Source organism: Echiichthys vipera (genome assembly GCF_963691815.1).
Source record: "Echiichthys vipera genome assembly, chromosome: 4".
Classification (NCBI taxonomy): domain Eukaryota; kingdom Metazoa; phylum Chordata; class Actinopteri; order Perciformes; family Trachinidae; genus Echiichthys; species Echiichthys vipera.
The window spans coordinates 23,537,955-23,559,285 of record NC_139829.1 but is presented as its reverse complement, the minus strand read 5'-3'; the positions used below and the strand labels follow the sequence as shown (position 1 = coordinate 23,559,285).

At 43.0% G+C, this 21,331-nt stretch overlaps 1 protein-coding gene across 2 annotated transcripts in view; it reads left to right on the top strand.

Annotated features, from left to right (window-relative positions):
• The window catches only part of mctp1a (multiple C2 domains, transmembrane 1a), a gene marked incomplete at both ends in the record, with an annotated part of 132,807 nt that extends 113,573 nt beyond the window's left edge, over nucleotides 1-19,234 (top strand). For both annotated transcript variants that reach the window (XM_083913066.1, XM_083913065.1), the window contains 4 exons: nucleotides 10,106-10,215; nucleotides 10,998-11,107; nucleotides 11,418-11,515; nucleotides 19,163-19,234. In XM_083913066.1, the coding sequence (XP_083769192.1) occupies nucleotides 10,106-10,215; nucleotides 10,998-11,107; nucleotides 11,418-11,515; nucleotides 19,163-19,234 (390 nt within the window). The remainder of the gene's footprint in view (nucleotides 1-10,105; nucleotides 10,216-10,997; nucleotides 11,108-11,417; nucleotides 11,516-19,162) is intronic.
• Between the last annotated feature and the right edge of the window lie 2,097 nt (nucleotides 19,235-21,331).

The window sequence follows — 21,331 nt, the reverse complement described above, 5'->3', positions numbered from 1 at the left end:
GTATCCCTTTATCCTTCTCATCTTTACTGCTAAGGCAGCCGTTCCGTCCTCTACTGCTTTCCCTATAGGCATGAGTCATGCACATACACATGGACACGCACACACGCACACACGCACACGCGCACACACACACTGACACACACACACACACACACACACACACACACACACACACACACACACACACAATCACAATCTTGCTTATGTATGTTTATCAATCAGCTCTTGACTAATGGCTAATATCAGCACACATCTCATCCTGCAGGCCTCACAGCCATTTTCAGCTGCTGACGTTTATATGGCTCCTTCTCCACCCATCTCTTTCTCAGCTACTGTCTCTTTTTCTGTGTATCATTAAGCAAGTGCCTCTCTACTCTCTGTAATGTTAAACAATGCACACACTTTGTCTCAGTGTGAATATGGTTAAAAACAATGTACGTTTTCCGACTTATCTCCAGATAGCATACGGAGCTCTGCCCCGGCACTGCTCTCTCAGTCCCAGTCACGGCATTGCGTTGATCGTTCAGATAGCGGCATGGTAATGTAATTGGACTAAAGAGAGCACTGGGAATTATATCAATGCTCTGAAATAAAGTGTGACTGAGATGTTTTTCTGCGAAGGCTATTGAGCTTGTGATGCAGCGGGGTTGTCCTCCGGTATGGGGGGGAGAGAAAAAAGTTTGAATGTCTGTGTGCTTTTCTTCTCAACGCCTGTGAAGGATGAAAAGCGTCACGCTGTAAAAGATGCTTTTGACTTTTCTGCTTCCTTTTTCTCCCCCATCTCACAGTTTTTTTCCCCCGTCGTTCAGCAGAGATGCTGGTAGGAACTGCATTTTAATCATGTTTTGCTAATAGAGAGGAATAAAAACAACAAGGAGGGTGAAAGTGACATGGAGGGGTATTGTCTTTCTATGCAAAATACACTGCATTGTTTGTTTGTTTTTCCTCTTTGTCACACACATACATCAGGTGGAGCATCTCTCACTATCTCTACATATCCCCCGATACATATCTCTTGCTTTGTCTTTTGCTTTCTCTCATTTCTCCTTCAATCTCCTACTCTCTGCCATCCTTTTAACACTTTTACTTTTACTCTGGCTTTTGTTATTTAAATGAAATGTTGTTGTTTTTGCACTGTGGGTCATTTTCTGTAGTTTTGGACACTATACCTATGGTTGAACAGGATACAGTGTAAGTCCAATGGACCTCAAATCAGTCCAGTTTTAACCCAACTCTCAAAATTGTGAGGTGTATACAAAGGTGAGTACTGAAAAAATCCATTATGATTCCCATCTGCACTGCATTCTAAAGCTGTCCTCGATGCAGTGCACTGCAGTACATTTTGTGAGAACAGGCTCCAGCCTAGTTATATTGGCCAAAACATCAACTTAAAGACTCAGTTGTAAAACTTCCACATTTTTTTCTTTAACCCTTTCACCTTCATTTCTCTGGGTTGTAAAGAGAAAATTTCACTGTAATCTATCCACAAGGACCCTAAACCAGGCCCCTGGGAGGACAGCCGTGATAAAAACCATATCCTCGAGGATATGTTGGCTTCCTGGCACTTTGAGTGGATACGGGCGATGGTGGTAAGTGGGCATGCGTGTGGCTCTGGCACTGACTCCCGATGGTGTGTGTCGCTGTTTTCCGGTTTCCTATTTAGCTCATCGTCTGTCCGATGGCCTCTGTCTGCCGTCCTGTTGGGGTTTGTGTACAGTACTTGTCCCCTGTCCGCGTCTCAATCAACACCCACCCACTGCACGTCCGCCCGCAATCCAACCCTTCCTCGAGGCCTCCGCCTGCCTGCTCTCTAAGGTGATGGGAGAACTAATGGGGCTCCAGCATGGAAGGCTGCTCTCGTCTTTTTGTGTGACTTCCCCATAGCACTGTAGACCTGTTATACTGCAAGGTGATAGCTGTATTGAGGTGCAACGGTGTGTTAACTATGTTGTGCTGTTGGGACTTTTGGCTCTGGGGTACTAAAGGGTGACATTGAGAGTGACTCAAGTGTGTTTTCACCTGTTTGGGTTATAATCTGTGCCATGAGAGAGGCCATTAGGGAATAAAATACCCCTAACGTTGTGGTGTAGTGTATTTGTTTATTTTGTTCCTCAAAAAAATAGACCTTCTAGATTCCTTTTTTTCTGTTTTCAAAAGCACTAATTGCATTCGCTCACAAATGACTGTTTTCACACCTTATGACCCTCACTGATAATAAGCATGGAAAAAAACTAATTTCTAATGAGTTTCAGAGCCACGAGTGTGTATATTTGTGTATATTTTATGTGTGTGCGTACAATGCAGTTGTGAGTGCTTTTTCGTAAAAGTTTCTACAGAAACAGCAAAACTATTTTATATTGCTGGAACAAATCCCAGTGCTCATTATGCCTAATAGAAAGTCTACTACCCCAATTGTTCTGAATCTCATACACACAAGCGGCTGAACCAACTTAACTTTTTGACTGATGAACTATGCATCAAAGGATTACAACGAGCACTCGTTGCACTGTAGGTGAGGAGTTCTTGTGTGCTCTCATTCACCCAAAGTAACTCTCTTCGAGACTCAACAAATGCGATGTTGAAGATGGCAAACACCTCCCGGTCTCTCATTGGACAGAATATGGAGCACAACACTTGACAGCAGTGTCGTCTGAATTTGAAAGTGTGAGGAGGCAGCCGCCACCTTTTCTTTTAACAAGAGTCATAAATCTGTAATGAGCACAGAGAGGATGCATATTTTATTTACTTTTTTGAAGATGTGATCCTTTCACTTCATAGCGATGCACTCACGCTCTGTTTTTTTTTCTTCCAAAACAAAGTTTAAAACAGTGGATGTTACAGCTGTTTCTATTGCCTCTGTCTCTCTGAACATAAATATGGAATAAAATGTACGCTAAAGTTAGCAAGAGCTTTTCAGACCTAGGTGATGAATCAAATGGGATTATACCTGACCAAGTGTTGAAAAATGTTGTGTTAAAAAATGTTAAAAATCGTAATAAGGTCGTTAGAATAGACTCTTGTGGATACATACTTCACCTTGTAGAATAAAAAAAAAGAGTCTTAAAGGTAAATTTCCTTTCTAAACTAACCAAGGTAATTTCTGTACCTAATTAAAAGATGTAAAGGCCCATTTGTACTTTCATCTTGGGGTATGGTCAAAACAAATTAATCAAGAATTGAGACTGCAGAAGCATATTTTTTAACAGAGAGACTGAGACAGACAAACTGATAGACAGACTGACTGACAGACAGACAGATGGGGAGAGATGGACTGGAGCAGCTAAACCAGGCCAACAGAGGACAAGAGTAATGTTGTCCCATTCATCACACACTGCCAGGCTGGATCCTGGGAAGGACAGGGGAAGGAGAGTGCAGGAGCAGGGGAGCAGAGGTGAGGCAAAGTGAGGGAGAATTGGGCAGACTGGGGGTGCAGGTTGGGCGGGGGTCGGGTGGTGTTCAGCAGGAGGCGAAAAGGGGGAGTGCAGAAGTTGTGGGGTGGTAGTCATTTATGTGTGTGTGTTTGTGTGTGTGTGTGTGTGTGTGTGTGTGTGTGTGTGTGTGTGTGTGTGTGTGTGTGTGTGTGTGTGTGTGTGTGTGTGTGTGTGTGTGCCCGTCCTTGAGTCTGATGGAGTGGCTGGTGTGGTGGAGGTGATGAGAGGCCCCAGGAGGAGATGGGTAAAGATGATCAGTGGCAAACAACCTCCTGCCACCCAGACTCATCAGACACACACACACACACAAACACACACACTCACAACACCAGAAAGTGTTCTCTTTAGGATAGGAAGCAGAGGTCAAACTGAAAATAAGTCACCATCGCTACCACCATCACTACTTTATTCCCTCTTTCTCTCTATCCCTCTCTTTTACATATGCGTATATTTATCCTCGCTGTGGGACTAGGCTGGGTGAATAGACTAATTAGTACTAGAGAGCATTGTGTCTGCCTCATCCACCTTCAGCTGACAGTCTAAACTGGAGTTTGACTTTGTGGGAGCAATCCTCCATCCACACAGATATTCTATTCATAGAAAACTATGTGTGCATCCTATTCACAAAGACATACAGTACACATATACACACTCGCCTCACATTCATCCTTGTGCCTAGGGGAGCGGGACGCTCCCATCACATCTTAACGTGGCCTTTGTGTGTACGAGCCGCTTGATGAGGGCCAGGAGGACGTGCAGCTCATCTCAACACCTAGTTAAACAGATATTTATGTGTTTATGATAAAAAGAGAGGGAGGGAAATAGAGATGTATTCCCCTCATTCACACATGGATTAGTTGTTGTATGAGATAAATTATTTATTAAAACCGCTGCTTAAAAAAAAGGGGAACATCTGCCTCTTTCATGTGGTGCGGGCGAGGTGCCAGGTTGCATGGTGGCATGTGAGGCCGGTTGCATGGCCTTTTGCTTCGTCTTGTTGTCATTTCCTGACAGAGAGGAGATGTTCTTCTATAGGCCCCTGGGTTCCTGAGTTTGTTTTTTCCCCACTTAGGGGCCTCTCTTTACTCCCAGTGGGTAAAATCTGAGACTCATTGCTCCCCAGTGGAGTTGGTAATAAACACAGATGAAACATATTAGTTTTAATTTTTAAGGGCAGCTATTGTCCAACATGCCTCTGTTTTAGAAGCTGAACTATTTAACTGATCAACATTAGAGATAGAAATGTCCATCGTAAAGTATTATTTACTCTTTCTGGGAAAAAAATATTACTTGAAATTAAATGAAACATAATAATATGCAAAGCAAATTGGTCTTGTGGATTGTACAGTATATTTAATCATAAATATAAATAAACTAATACAACCTTTTTGGAGCATTTTTTCATATACCTACTATACATACTCGTACTTGCTTTATTTTAGAGACATTTAACTGTTTAGACTCAGAATTGTTACTTATGTATAGAGCCAAACAAAATACTGCTAATTTCCACCAGTGAATGCTAATGACCAAATTAAAGGCTCCTCTCCTACTAGTGAACAGTGCTGCTTTTTCATCAATCACTAAATTATCTTAGTATCGCTAAATTGATGACTTATCAGTAAGTCACCAATTGAGCAGCAGAGCCACATATCACCTTTATGGGTACAAAATCGTTATTTATCTATATTGGATTTTTCAACGGGATCGCAACACATCAAGCTTTAAGTATACATTGGATGCTAATTGTATGCGCTATTTATTATTCTGTTATTCCTAATTCTTGCACAGGCTTTCGAAATTGAATTTGTGTTGCCCCTAAAGCATTCCTCAACTTGTTCAACTTTTCAATGTTTTTTTTTTCCTGGGGTGGAAATGGGAGGGATGCTGCCTCCCTCTGCAGTTACAAAATCAACAAGAACGCTTTCAGATGCCCTCTGGGAGCCACATATTAGCATCCTGTCACGTTTTATTTGACATTTCAATTTTTACTATGCTGCCAGAGTGAGAGAGGCAAGAAGAAAAACAAAGAAAAACAGGTGCAATTTTAGCACAGCAGCAATAAGCAGCAGTCACTTGTGGTTCAGACTCATTTCGTGGTGTGACGGGATGTATTGTGCTGCATTGTGCTGCATTATAATGGTAACTATAGGTTTATCATTTTTACAGCATAACCCAGCAGGGAGAACAGTGTGATGGGAGGTTAAAACAGTCTCAAATGGCTCTCTGTTTCCACCCAGTAGATATAGGACAGATATTTGAGTCCATCGTAATAGACTTAGTCCTCAGTGACCCCTCTCTTGTTTAGCTCTAGGCCTTGGGTCAGTGAAGAACAAACTGTCTTTGCAAAGTTTACAACTGCTCACTTCGCACTTTTGCATATAGATGTACTGTGGCATGATGCTGTCTCTATGAAAGAGAAATGGAGCAGTCGAGTACACAGAGGCATTGTGCATCTTTCCTTTGTTAAATATTTAATTAAGTGTTTCAAGGAGTTTACCACATTTGTTTACCACAATTTACCAGCAAGTGCAATGTGGTTAGCCTGACTTGGCTGTTTCTATGCATGTGTGTGTGAGAGAGTATGTGTCCCTGGGCTCTCTCTGGTGTCACTGAGGGTTGTTTCTCCTTAATTCATGCAAACAGCTCGCATCACATTAACGAGCCTTCCTGCCTGCGCTCCACACATGTACACAGGCTGGCTCAATGCTGAACTGATGGGTGCTTTGCTGATATTTCATATCAAACTCCACATATCCAAACAATGATGCAAGCTTTGGACATAACCACAAAAGATGCATTTATACTCTTTAAACAGCAGGCATGCAATTAAAAACAACTCTCTGCAAACAAAGGACACCAACTCAATAAATATTTATGCTATGAGCCTGATTAAAGTTAATTGACGTCAAAGACTTCTGCACATTGCATTTCATTCATAGGATGGGATAAACATCTTTTTTCTTTGCGGTTTTTCTAACTTTTTATAACTAACCCTGGACTCATATCACATTGTGGGTGGCGATTGGCCCTGAGCCTTTGCCATACAGTTGAATAAAAAAACTAATGCTATGCTAATGATGAGATATTTTACACCACACAGGAATAGACAAAGGTGTGTAAAGGTCTGAATATTCCTTTGTATTAGAATAGAATAGAATATGAATACTTTATTAATCCCAAGCTGGGAAATTGCAGTTAAAGTTATTGCATTAATATTCTATAAACACTCATAAACACAGTATACTTATTGGAGACACAAATTGCTGATGTTTTGAATTCGAAAATCAGCAGAGTACTGATAGTCATGGGCATTTAGAATTTAATTAAAGCGGTATGTATTCTCTCTTCTTATATATTTTGTCACCCCACGACTGGGGATGCTAAATTATATTCAGTGTTTTGATATTCTTGCATATATTTAGTTTTAATTTAATGTAACTGTTCTCTAATGTATATGCAATCATTTTGCATTCTTTGTAAAAATCATTTGGTTTATATCAAATGTATCTAATGTAGTTTTGGCAGAAAGCAAGACGTAGACCTCTCAGGATTAATCTCAGTGTCAGATTTGCTTTACTTTGTAAGTGCAGTTATTGACATTGCACATACACTCTACCTTATTTACAGGCAAACATGATATGTGTACCTGACAGAAAAGTTTACATATCATATCTACATAGATTCCGACCTGTTTTACAGTCAATAATGAATGTTCTGTCAGCTGACTGCAATTACGATTTGTAGTACAGGAACTGAACTGAAAGTTACTGTAACATGTCAGCGCAACACATGTAGATTAACCTACAGTTGCAGTCTATTCAAATGCATGATGCTAACCTCATTAGGCAGGTTTATTACACAATCTGTCTAAATGATTCAAGCCATGTGGCATCATCCTTCAGAACAATGTTGTCAGAGGTGCTGGGATTTGTTGCATACTTTGAGCATTAACATGACTTGCAACTGTAGCCAAGTCAAAGCGAGAGGCCTTGCAGATTTAATTTTATTAGCCGTGCCTTCAGGTCTCCAAACAAGCCCACTTAGTCTTCCTGACAGACACAGGAAGAGACAAATGGGAATACTTGCCCGGAGTATCCTGCATAGAGCCTGCTCATCCTCCTGAGTGACAGTAGAAGCTAGTCGGGACTGGAAAACCATGGTTGACACACATGCACACGCATTCCTCATGAAACCACAAAGCACAAATCCTTTATTTGACGTATTACACCAGTGATGGATCAGCTCTTAATGATGTGGGTCTTAGAGAGATCACCTCACTCATTCAAATATTTCACAGTTTTTTGGAAAACATCTTAGTTTCTTTTAACCTTTACTTTGATGTGTGAATGTCATGTCTCATGTCTTTCTGTATCAATTCCCTCTCTGCCATTGCAATCTAAAACAAACTTGCTCAGTAGAGAAAAAAGCTGCTTTTAGAAGTCAAGGGCCCTCGTCGTATAGTCTATCAGGATATAATATCGTTTGTAGAGTCACACAGCAAGACCAGGTGTGCAGATCAACCTTATCTAATAGCTGTAGGGTGTGTGTGTATGTGTGTGTGTGTGTGTGTGTGTTTGCGTGTGTGTGTGTGTGTGTGTGTGCATATTAGGTTCCATTATAAGAACAGGTTGCCTGGCTCCATATGTGCGCAGTGTGCGGGGAAGCTGGGAAAACAAGGTTCTCCGTGGCCCTCTGTGTTATTGCTACCTCCCGCCTCCCCAAGCCGTGTTTGAAGACAGGAAATACGAGTCAGACCGCAGTCCGAGGGGCATGTGGCAATGGTTTATATGGTGATGACCTCTGACCTATCCTCTCCACCCCCGCCCGCTCTCTCACACCACTCCCCTAGCTCTCAAACACTCCCGAAAATAAAAACGGCCTGACCCGGCCCAGCCCGGCCCGGCTCAGCCTAACCCAGCTCAGCACAATAGACCCTGCGTTCTGAGATTTGTTTGAGTGAGCAATGGAAAACAGATGGACTCTGAGGAAAGGACTGAGAAGAGGAGGAAAGAGAGGAAGAAAGAAAGGGAGTCTTGTAAAATATTTGCGAAGAAAAATAACCCAGGGACGCTGTCTAATTATATCTATTTGTCTTGTGTGGTTTTGCTGGGGAGGCCATGTGGTCTCCCTGACTGCTCCATGGTTCATTTTTCGCATTATCTGATCCTGGATGGAGAGTAAAAAGAAGAGGGTGGGATTTGGGGCAATGGGGGGTGCTTGGGTGTTTTGGGTCTCAGTGGGAGGGTTGTGGTGAGGTGGGGTTGGGGGGGGGGGCTGGCCTCATGGATCAAAATGTGGTCAAGGCCTCTGGGGTCCTGGAGGTTTTGTGTCTTAGACTGCTTTACTGTCTTATTTTGGTATAAAAAGGATTACTCTGATTTTGACTTCTCTAATCTAAAAATGTCCATCCATCTCCATCAATAACACAGCCATTGCTACACATACTGTTTCTCTAACAAAAGAGAGATGTTCAGTGGCCATGTAGGGTTGTACCATAATCTTTTGGTTTATCCTTAACTTTTCTTACAAAGCTTCATCTTTTTTTGTCCATTCTGCATTTAACTTCAGTTCTTCAAACAGCTGTGTAGCATCCGTATTTCCCAGCTTTATGAAACCTAGATTATTAATTATCTAAACTTTGAATGTTTCTTTCTTTAATTCAGTTTTTTCTGTTTATTATTTATTATCAGTAGTATTTATTATTTTTTCAGGTTTCATTTGATTAACAAATAATTACAACAGTAGGGTAAAAGAGAAAATACCGGCAACCCCTCAAAGAACAACAGGAACTGAATGATCTTATGTTGAAAATCTGATAGCTATATTGTAAAATTACCACTTTTAACTTTCTTCTGATAATAAATAGTCCTCTTCTTGTCATGCCCCCCTTTTGTATCCCAAGCATGCACACCAATCACATCCAGCCACAACCAGTCTGCGTGTTGATGTCCCCACCCGGCAAAGGGCTCTCGATCACTCTCTGTCACCTCATTCTGTCCAGTTCCATCCCGTCCCTGCCTGTCAGTCAGTCAGCAAGTAGCTTGTTGACTGTTGCATGACTTCTTCTATTCTTCACTTTGTTTCAGTTGGAAGGGGGATTGTAGATTTCAGATTGCCGGCTTATTTTGTGGTTTATTTCCCCACCCAACCATCAAAAGTTGAAAAGGAAGAGTTCTTCATGGTGGATGACGACGTTTAATAAGGATGATAATGATGTCACGGCTGATGACATCATCACAGTGTGCCAGCCAGCAGAACAAAAGAGGGCTCTGCCTGGTCTTCCTAGCTGTCTTGGCAGTAGCAGTAGAGAGAGAGAGAGAGAAAGAGAGCCCGAAGATTGATGTATCCATTCGTCTCTCAGTTTAATTCTGCCTCTCTATTCACATATTCAAATTTTCCTGTGTGAGCATTTTGATTTGTTCTGCCGACTTTATATCTCTATTACTGCCTGGAATGGAAGCACTCCGTCAGTTCATGCAGGATATCCAGTGATTTGGCTCCCCATCCCAAATCTTTGACGCTATTTAAAATGTATTGTTTTCACAAAGATGCCTGTGCCCAGCCTCTCTCTTCTCTTTCCTCCCCTCTCTTCACTGTCTCCCTCCATTTCTTCCTCCCTTGCTCCTCGCTTTCTTTCTCTCTTGCCTACATCTCTATCTGTCCTCTTGCAGGACTCGGAGAGAAAAGGCTTCATGAACAAGCTTTATGCCATTCAGGACGTGTGCATCAGTGTGCAGAATGCACTGGATGAAGTGGCCTCCTATGGCGAGAGGATAAAGAAGTGAGTCGTAAGCCCGCTCCTCGGCATTGGGCCCACTCTGCTCTGCTCCGCACGTCCCAGTGTTCCCAGTTTTTTTTTTCCCCAGCATTGCCAGGTTGCCCCGGTTTCCCATGCCAACCTAAGGGAGTATAACTCAGTGCTCCTCTCAGGAAACACTGCCAGCGTGACACCTAAACACACAGGCTGTCTGTCTTTATGTCAATCACATCTCCCTTAACCCTGCATGACTTAACTGAATCTTGTACATAGTAGATTAAACACATCGCTTCACATGCACACAGATACACAAAACCATTTATTGACTGTACATTCCTGTATACACAGGCGCCTTCACTTTTGCATAGATACATACAAAGAAAAGGGAAGGCTGTGAATTCAGTGCTGATTAAAAGCTGGAATAAAAAAAAGAGTCAGGTTAAAGGTTCATTCTTTGGTTAAAGGCAAAAACATTTTAAATCTAGCCGACATATTTGTGATCTGTGTTCCTATAAAGTTGATCGTATTTTACTGATTTGATAGTGTGAATTTTATTGAGTCATAGTCCATTTTCACCATTCAATGCTGACCTGTAAGACTTAGGGGTGAAGTTATTTCCTTCCCCACAGTTCCAGTAAGTGTGATGAATTTGTAGTGCAGGGGCATCCAGATCAGCTTGTTTGGATTGAAAATAATTTAAATGCCCTCCCTGACTCCCTTCTCTACTCTTTCGCGCATGACTGGCTGGACTGAGCTTTGCTTTGCTCCTAATCTCCTAATTTTTATGTCTGTTCCTCTCTTTTCAGCACATTTAACTGGACTGTGCCTTTCTTAAGCTGGCTGGCCATCGTGGCTTTTGGAGCGGCCACCACTATCATCTACTTCATCCCTCTACGATATATTGTGTTAGCCTGGGGTGAGCTAATCTAAATGTGTATTGTCTGGTTTCATGTACTGAAAGTGTAAGTAATTAATGTGTAAGTAAATAAATTTAGAAGGTAAAGGTTGTAAATATTTGGCAGAGCAATGCATTTTTTTGTGTCACAGGCTACTTTTCATCAATTGTATTGGGTAAAAAAACAAAAACAATCAGAGAATGTAATGCATATTTTTCAAATAAATCATCCATGGATACTTTAAAAAGCAACATTCAGTATGTGCTCATGTCAAGCTCTCTTTACTGACTCTTCCCTACCTGCCCGACCACCATTTTTCTCTCTCTACAGGGGTGAATAAATTCACCAAGAAGCTGCGAGACCCTTACACCATTGATAACAACGAGCTGCTAGACTTTCTATCCAGAGTGCCCTCAGATGTACAAGTGGTGGGTGAACTTTCCACTTTTATCTCTGCTTCATCTTTTATATGTTTTTGACAACACATCAGTCAGTTCCAGACATAGGCGTGGGTGAGGGATCCTTTTATTATCTCCTTTGTCTCTAACTCTGTCTTTTTTTTCTTTCTTTTTACTACACTCAGCCTTTTGTTCCTTACTATCCGTTGTTTTAACCATGCAGACATCTTTATACATAACATCGTTTTCAAAGTCGTCCCTGTGTTTTCCTATTAATAGCTTCCCAGTCTAATTCTATTTCCACATACATAACTGGAGCTGTGTAATAAGATAACGAGGTTAAGTGAGTTTAGTGCCCAGCATATAACTAGGTTGATTGACTCCATACACATACACTCACACACAATTACAGTAAGCTGTTGTTTCCCATCTATGCTAGTAATTGGAACAGAGTGTAAACCAACAGTTAACCAGCCCCATGCGGTTCTGCTTCTACATTAACCGTGAGATCAGATTAACTTTGTGGCTGAAGACTACAGATGCTTCGTTAGGTAAAATATAGGTGTGTAGGTTCGTGTGTGTAACAGTGACGTGCTGTGCTGCTCAGGACAAAGTGCAGTTTAAACTGCAATTAAGCAGCAGCTTGTGAAAGTCGTTGTGTTATCCAGCACCGATGGTGTCCGCTGTGGCCGTTAAGCCCTGCTGTGCTGAGTTCAATACACACGCACATGAACGCACACATAAACACACTTAAACACAGGCTGAAACCGGGGCCTCTGATACGACCAATCGCCTGCCACATCAGCGTTGACACACTTCCTCTTTGATCGCTTGTTGCCCGCAACCTCTTTCATCTTTACAGGGTCATAATCCTTGCTCCCCTACACACCCCTTCCAACCCCCTGTGTTCTCCCTCTCTCTGCCCCTGTGCCGTTTTACAGTTTCATAGTTTACTGGGTCCTGCTGCAGCAGTAAGCACAAGGCAGGTAGACATCAGCTTAAATGAGCCCAAGCTGTCCCCTCTGGTGAAGTGCAGCCACCTTACACACCTGGAGCCTGGAGGAGTGGAGCAGTGAAGGGGCCCGGGCCCGGCAGGTATGAGGCCTTTACAAGGCACCTAATGAGGGCCTGCTGGCTAGGGAAGGTGGGGGCGGACATGCTGCTCTGGTCTGGTGCCCGTGCTGCTGGAGTTGTGCCTACTGTATAAGTAATACTGTAAGTGCTACGGTTATTGCTACAGCTGTCAGAATGGCAATTGTTGCCAGGTTTCACTGGCAGTTTGGAGGCTTACCGAGTAATGAGGGTGAAAGACCAAGGGAGAAGGGTAAGAATAGATTTCAGGGGAGAAAAGATGAGGATGGAAATAGAGAAACAGGAGGAGGAAGTAGGACAGAAAGAACAAGTAGAGTTGATTGATTGTTGGAGATGACTAGTTTGATTATTAAGGGCTCGGTAGTCTTGTTTGAATCAATGAAATAAGATCAATGACATTTAGATTCCCTGCTCAGTCAGCTGATAAAGAACTGTGACCCACGCTGATCACTTTCTCACTGACTTCAAAGGTTAATTTTGTGTGAAGATACTCTGCGGTCGTTGGCTAAAAACAGACCAGAACGTTCTGCTCCGCGGTGCGTCCCACAGCTGCCTGCGGTGGTGGGCTCACCTCATTGCCTGCCCCCACCTTACTGGGTCAAAGCCATCTGTGGGGATCAAGCCCTTTAGGCTCTCAGATGATGCAGAGAGCTGCTGGGGTCCAAATGGAGCGTCCCCTCATGGGCACGTGTCCATAGCACCCACTGGCATTTGTGCATCAGCCCACTATGACTGATACCCTGGATGACTAATGAAGTGCTATTTCAGGGCCCCGGCTTGACCTAACTCATACATAATCACACATAGACACACACACACTCTCCCAGCAGTAGTGCATGTGAATTGGGTTCGGGGTGTTTCAGTGCAGCGTTCCGCATCATTTAGAGGTGCTTCAGTGCAGCGAGAACCAATGAGGTACTAATGACTTTATATACAAAAGGCATCCATGCTGGGCTACAGTCCATCCTAACGGTTGTCACTGTACAGCAACACAGTAGCTGTGGAACAGCTTTAGGACTCATAGTTTCCTCAGCTTTCTAGAACTTTATAGTGTATCCTACATAAAAGTACGTAAAAGAAACTTTGCACTCGTTTCTGATCGGTTGTACAGTTAACAGGAGGAACTTTAAAACCACGCTCTTTAAATCAATGACACTGGGCCCCTAACAACACTGTCAAACACCCTTTAAAACAAAATCCCCAGTGCATGGAAGCTGAACAGGCAGAGTTACCTTTTTACCACCTGAACAGTTTACTTAAATCATTATGTCCCTCTGTGAGCAGCAGTGTTAAAGGCTGGCATGTTATGTAGTGCATGTGTGCGTGAAAGAGTCACTGTCCCTCTCTGGGTTACAGTTTCCTGTATCTGGTTCGGATCCTTTACCAGCCTAAGCTATCGTTATGGTCATTATCAGGGAACCCTTCATGTCCTCTTAAACGAGGCCAAACTGAGCACCTTTATAGTGCTAAGTATTCCCTACCTGGCGTTTGGGAGGTGTCAGTGCACTAGTATGTTTTATGACACCATTAGCCATGTGAGCTCGGGAGTGCGTAAGTAGGGCCAAGGCAATTAGCATGCCAAGTGGCCCTTTATGGTGTAAAGGAGCTGGATCAAACCCCCAGTACAAAAATAAGTATGAATTCCAATTTAGCGCCTAATGAGCGGTGGGGAGTCGGGTTAATATTTTTAGACAACATTTATGTTGCGGATGAAACCTCATTGGACTTACGGGGGTCAACAGCAGGATAGTTAAAAAGTTGAAACACTGCCAGATGCCATCACTTACATCAACCAGAGGTCCTTCTCTCCTTCGCTTTGTCCTTTCCCACTTTGGTGACAAATTTAAACGTTTCACTGCAAGAGGCCAATTAGTCACTATTCAGTATGTGTCGTGCCACAGCAGCTATTAGGCCGAAACTTTCCTTTCTGTGTAAAAATTTTGATGTCACCTTGACATGCCTTTATTTCTCCCAGCAATAGACATGAGTGCTGAATCCTCCGATCTGCAGATCTACAGACACCCAGTAGTCTTTCTGTGGAAACACTTAATAACCCTTATGCTCCATTAGGCGTCTCATGAGATGAAACACGCTGAGTCTAGTGCTCTGTGGAAAGGACTGGAAAACAGAATAACATAGTATCATTAAAATGTTTTCTCCCTTGCCTTTCTTGACTTAATTTATTTCCTCGCGTATTTGCCTTTTTTTTGCTCCCTGTCACCCACCTTGCTTTCGCCTTGTCTGTCTGCCCACACTGGCATCATCAAAACACTGTCAAAGGTTCAATGTGAGAGGGAGAGAGAGAGAGAGAGAATGAGAGACAGAGAAAGGGAGAGAGGAGCAGGTCCCGGGATGCTTTGTGGGTAACACCGTTAAACGAAGCATGGTACACGGCGCCCCTTCAGCAGAGCACACTTCAAAGCCTGTTTTGCACTTGTACTGTCAACATTTGGGAGAGGAGAGGAGAGGAGCGAGGGTGGAGCAGCCTTTGAGCGGCGCTGGGTCTTTACCCACTGCCTCTCCTGTCGATGTTCCCTTTAAACTCCCCACTCGCGCTACCAAATTGCTTATGTGCTCTCCGCCTTACCACACTTTTTTTTTAACTTTCACCCAATTCTGGTTTCTTTTATTTTGCTAACGTCCCACTTTCTCCTTGCATACTCTGCCTTTTCTTCTCTTTTTGGCTTTAACTAGCTCTTGTTGTCTGCATGGGTTTGGTGCCTGTGTGTGCTTATGTGTGTGCGTATGTGTTATTAGGTGAGGTGAGCGGGGGAGCCAAGGGTATAGCATCAGGCAGGCCTGTCACCCGTAAGGTGGAATTGAACCTGCTTTGACGCATGAGCCCCATTTCTCTAGGTTGGCAGCTCTTTACAAAGAAAAACTCCTGTTTGATTGAGATATTGTTTTTTCCTACTATCTTTGTTTTTGTCGATCCCCTTCGCTACTCTTCATGAGAAAGCCAACCCTACTTTCTACTGACATGCAAACTTTTCTTTGTTTTTTGCACTCACAAATAGTTTTGTTTGGAGAGGCAATTCAACATGCAGAATTACTGTAAGTTGCTGTGCTTCCTTTCTGCTGCTGTAGGCGTTTGGCCATGTAATGGGATGGGACCACTAACAGCCGGTGATTGCGCACAATACCTGTCCTACTTTACGTAGCTTGCTTGAAGCTTGCAGCAAAATATGAGTGAGGATGATTTGCATATAGAGAAACATTTTGATAAAGGCAGATTTTTTTGTGAATTTGTTTGCGATCATTTGATATTAACAGACATATGTCCATGTAACTACGCTACATGCAAATGACTCATGAGTGAGTTAAATCATTTAACCATTCACTCACTTGTTCATTGATCATTGGTAGTTTGCCAAGACTGCCTTAGTCCCTTCATCAAACTACCACACACACACACACACACACACACACACACACACACACACACACACACACACACACACACACACACACACACACACACACGGCATACATAAATACTCTGTCCCCTGTGTTTTTGCTCCGTGGTCTGCTTTAGTTGGCAGGGCCATGAAAGGATCCACACCCACATAAGAACGGTATCTGTCATCACCCGAGTGTCCACAGATATCCCTCTGTCTCATCCAGTCTCTTCTTCACTCTCATTGTTTTCTCTCCTGTCCCCTTTGTTGGTTTTTCCCGCTCTCTGCCCTTCCTCCCTTCATCTTTCTGTCTATTTCTGTCCCGTCTTTATCTCGTTTCCCATCGTTCTTTTCTTCCCTTGTTTTCTCCACCTGGATTATGTCCTCATCTCCTTTTACTACCTCATAGTCTTTCTTCTGTCTCACTATATCCGACTAACTGGTTTTATTTGTACAGCTGTTTAGTAGGATGTTAGTTTGCCTTGTGGACAGTGAAGTGAATCCAGATCTGTATCAGTGCAGTCTGACTGCCTAGCGAGGCACAGAGAACACATGCTAGCCTAACCACTCTGTAACGAGACATTGTATGTGTGTGTGTGTGTGTGTGTGTGTGTGTGTGTGTGTGTTTGTGTGTGTGTGTGTGTGTGTGTGTGTGTGTGTGTGTGTGTGTGTGTGTGTGTGTGTGTGTGTGTGTGTGTGTGTGTGTGTGTGTGTGTGTGTGGGTTTGTGTGTGTGGGTTTGTGTGTGTTTGTGTGTGCGTTTACACTGTCTTGCCGGTATTCAAGTGTACTGTATGCAATGCATGTGTCTTCATTGGTGAACACACGTGCCTCAAGTTTTCACAATATATTGTAGGCAGAGAATACTGGAAGGTGTCATTGAAGCGACATTGGGAACCAGTAGAAGATGGATGATAAAGGCTCGTTCCCAGCCAGTGCGGAGAGACGCTGCTGTTTTTGTCCACAGCAGACAGACCCACCATGAGACAGAACAGAGAAACCATATTGACGTCAGTTTGTTGTCTGCCTGGAGAATCAGAGAGTGTGTCAGTCAGACAGGCAGAGTAGCCTACAGTACATCAGCCTAGGAGGGATCCCACAGAAGATACTGGCTCTTTGGTGCTGTGACTGTTAAGTCTTGGGTTTTTTTTCTATTAGTATTCTGATTCAGTGGCTAGTGCTTGTCAGTGTCTTGAATCTGTCTAGGCTAGCGACTGTATTTGTGCGTGCATGCACATACATCTGAAAGTGAGAGACTGCCAGAGTGACAGTCTCTGGTTGTTGATGCTCAGCCACTGTGATGCTGCTGCGTCTGAGTGTCCATCACTTAAGAGCAGCTTCTTTCTAAGCTCTACTCACCATCTTTACAAAGCATCACACAAAGTGGGAATCAGTTCTCTTTAGGAGAAATAGGTGACACTCACTCAGTGAAAAAGCTGAGCAGATTTTGAAGTGATTGTAATGTGCCACGAAAATGTCTTTTTAGTGACACGATAGGGATATTAAATTAACCAAGACTTGAAATTAATTATATAATTAAAGGTATAGCTTTGACATTTTGGGGAAGTCACTGATACCACTCTCATATGTTTCTGTTAAATATGAATTTACAGCCAGGTGACAGTTAGCTTAGCTTAGCAAAACCAACAGGGGCAGTTGCTGCATTCTTTTTTATGACAGGGCATCCTCACAGTGACAATAAGACTCCAGGAGGTCACTGTTCCCGACCAAGAAATAGTCCGGAAAATAACCCTCACAAAACCACAACTTGTCCTTTTCACACTAGGTAGATTTTGTCATTTTGGACAGAGTGAGGCTAGCTATTTCCAGGCTTTCATGCTAAGCTAACCAGCTGTTGGGTATAGCTTCATATTTAGCTGTAAGAAAGCAAGTAAGTGTTTAGGTATGGTAAAAGAGTATGTAGACATGCAGCAAATATGTGAGTTTTGATCTTATACTTGCATAACTGTTACTGTGCAATGTACATAAAAGAACAACAAACATAACGTGAGGATTTAAAGCAAGTAAAAGGCACCCTTGTTATTTGGAGTGTTAAAAAGTGTGCGCACATAGTGTGGCGATATGCCTTGAACTAAAGTGTCCATCAAATATCAAATATCAAATATCAAATATAACGTGTTGTTTCTGGACTTTCCACTTTTCATCCGGCGGCCTGCAGCTGAACCAGTTGAAGTCATCCAAAGTAGCTATAAAACACTCCAAGTTGTGTGCAAGGAGACAGGAGCCTCATCAGGACAGGCTTTCTATAGGTTTCCACTCATTATTGAGAAGAAGGAACGCTCCACATAGACAGACTGCTCTCTGATTGCTAACTGCAGCCAGCCTGAGTGGAGAGAGAGAAAGATGCATAAGAGATTGTACATTGTTGTTTTCCTCCTATTTCTGTCCCATGAATGATGCAAACAGAGTGAAAATCTCCAGTGTGCTTTTTTGTTAAACTATCTGGCCAGAAGAACGTTTTCACTTTCTAATGAACATTTGGGTTTTTTTTCAGAGGAGATCTCTTTATTAAACAGTACATGAATAATAATTTTGTTTCATCAATTACAATTGACCCCCTGGCATAAAGCGCAGTATGAATCAAGTTACCTGTGATCAGTAACAAATTGATACTTTAGTGTGTACTATGACCAGCTAGGCACAGACTCTGTTTTTGAAACGGTTACAGTGTGTTTTTCCTGTCTTCTGTCTCCTTCCCATCTCTCTGCCCTTTCTCTCCTCACCATCTTGCCATACTGAAATGGCTCTGTTGTCTCTCCAAGCTTTCCCATGAGGCCTTGCCCTGTTCTCTGTTTGTTTGTGTGATCCCTTCCCTTAGGCCACTGTCCCACATCTGCGGAAGTATGTGTGTGTGTGCAAGCACAAGTGTATTTGGAGCTTTGAACAGTGTACATAAATTGTGTGTGTCCGTGAGTGTGAGTGTGTGTTGTAATCAGTGTGTAATCCCTTCCCTGAGGCCACTGTTCTACACAGCTGGATTCAGAAAGCCTCTGGAGGGTTTCTGTGCTATTCAAGCATCCTTTGCTCTTTCCACCTGACCGAGTGGTGTGTGTGTGTGTGTGTGTGTGTGTGTGTGTGTGTGTGTGTGTGTGTGTGTGTGTGTGTGTTGATGGATACGTGCGTGCGGGCATGCATGTCTGCGTGTGTGTGTCTGTATGTTTTAACAGGTGCAGTACCGAGAGCTGAAACTGGATCCCAATCCCAGTCCAAATAAAAGGAAGAAAAACAACCCCGGGTAGATGACTGTGTCCGCCCACCAACTCCTCTCTTCTCTACTTTTCTTCTCGTCTATTACTGGACACTGAGGAGCACAGGAAGACGGCTCCCGACCAGCTTGACTCAGCTATCCTTCCTTTTTTATCTTCTCTTAAACCTTTATTTCTGTCTTTAATTGCTCATGACGTACAGTACAGTTTCCTGAAGTGTAATTTTTGTATAAAAAAAAAGACAAGTACAAGAAATATTCTTATCACCAGTATGCTTTTGATTGATTTTAAAGGCAAGTGGGAAGGGTGGATGGAATGACTATTTTTCTCAGCCTTGTGAGCCAATCTTCTCCTTTCTGCCCTCCGTCACTCTGTCACAGATGACTTGAAGTGTCACACAATGAGTAAAACAAGTTTTAACATTTATACTCTCCGTCCCAAAAAGATATTTTCAGCGCGTCATCAAAAATAAAAGCCTTATACTAACATTCTGCATTATCACCCAGCAATAGTTTTTTTAAGCCCACATTGTATTTATTAAATGCTTTTGGTAATATGTTCATATTTTCTAATTGTTTTTGTACTGAAGTATCTTTTGTTTTCTTCCTCTCTTGGATGTGGTAATGATGTTATGGTCACTGGCAGTAATTTCCACTTAACTCAGCCAGCCAAGTTGATAAGCAATTATAGTAGTAGCCTCCAGATATGTTCTTTCTACCCAAACACAAACCTGGACCAACAGGCTGAAGGCTTGTGGTGGTATCTGTTTGTGCTTTAATACAATGGCCAAATTAGCTGTTTTAAAGATATTAATCCAAAACAAAACAAAAATCAAACCACAGTGGTATTAGTTTAAAGTACAGTGAGTCTGTTCTTCTTAAAATAGATTGTAATTACGTAATCATCATTAAATTATACCCAGAGGACAAAAGAACAACACTGTAGAGTATTAGACAGTTTGGTATTTTGCCCCAAATCTCTATCAGAGTGACCTGTCAGTCAATCAGTGAATCTTGTCTGTCTGTCAGGAGATGTAGCAGACTGGGCCTTCTGCTGTTTCTGTGTTAATATAGATGTCACCCAGTTTATGCAGAGTGTCGCCAGGCAGGCGGGCCTTCAGGCATCCACAGCCCTAATCGTATGTGAAGGCTGGTCTCCTTTCCTCTCATCTCCCTGTGTGTTTGCCTCGGCGGCCACACAAGCAAGATTCTGCACACACAAGCATGCATGCATGCATACATACATGCATGCAAAAAAAAAGTAGCCCTCTCACGTGAATACACTGCTTCTTTAAGAGATCTACTGTACCTACTTGCTCACAGATGAAAGCATAACATCCCATTTGAGCAGGCACATTCTACTCCCTCTCAGGCAAACACTCACACAAACATGCTCTCTGTGATGCTGTGCCCCAGGCTGGCCGCCCTCTCCATCTGCCCCACCTCCTGTGCCCACAGCTCAACTTTGATCTGTCTTTCCAGAGATAGAGACTTGTGTATGTGAACTGTGTATGTAAGAGTGTTTGCGTATACACGTTTATGCAATCAAAGACACGTTGCTTTTCTCAGCATCGGTGTGTGTTACAATTGTATCTCCCCTCCAGCTGTAGACTGATGCGTAGATTCATTCGATGTGTGACAGCATGTAAAAGCGTGTGTGAGTGCTTGTTTGTGTTAGTGTGTGTGTGTGTGTGGTGCGGTGCAGAAGTGCCAGCTGATATTTGGTGTGGAGTTTGCTGGTGTAGAAGGCCGTCAGCTGGATGAGTAGAGAGTCGCTGGGTGACAAGACGAAGCTCTGAGGGGACTTAGGCCTGAGAAGTCAGGGATGGAGGGATTTGTGTGTGTGTGTGTGTGTGTATTTTGTGCTATTTCAGATCCCTCTTCCCATCATGCTTCTCTCCGTTTGCTCTCTCTGCGGTTCCCTCATTCGTCAGTGAGCGGGGTTGCGACCCTGTCTGAAGGGACGGTCTCCTGGGCTTCTTCCTGAGCATCTGTTGAAAGATCACAGCTCAGGCTGCATTTGAGGAGGTCTGCTCTCATCCTACTGATCCCTGCCTCCTGCCCCCCCCCCCCCTCCATCTTTTTGTTCCCCCTCCCTCCTTTGTCTGTCTGTCTCTGCCTTTATCACTCT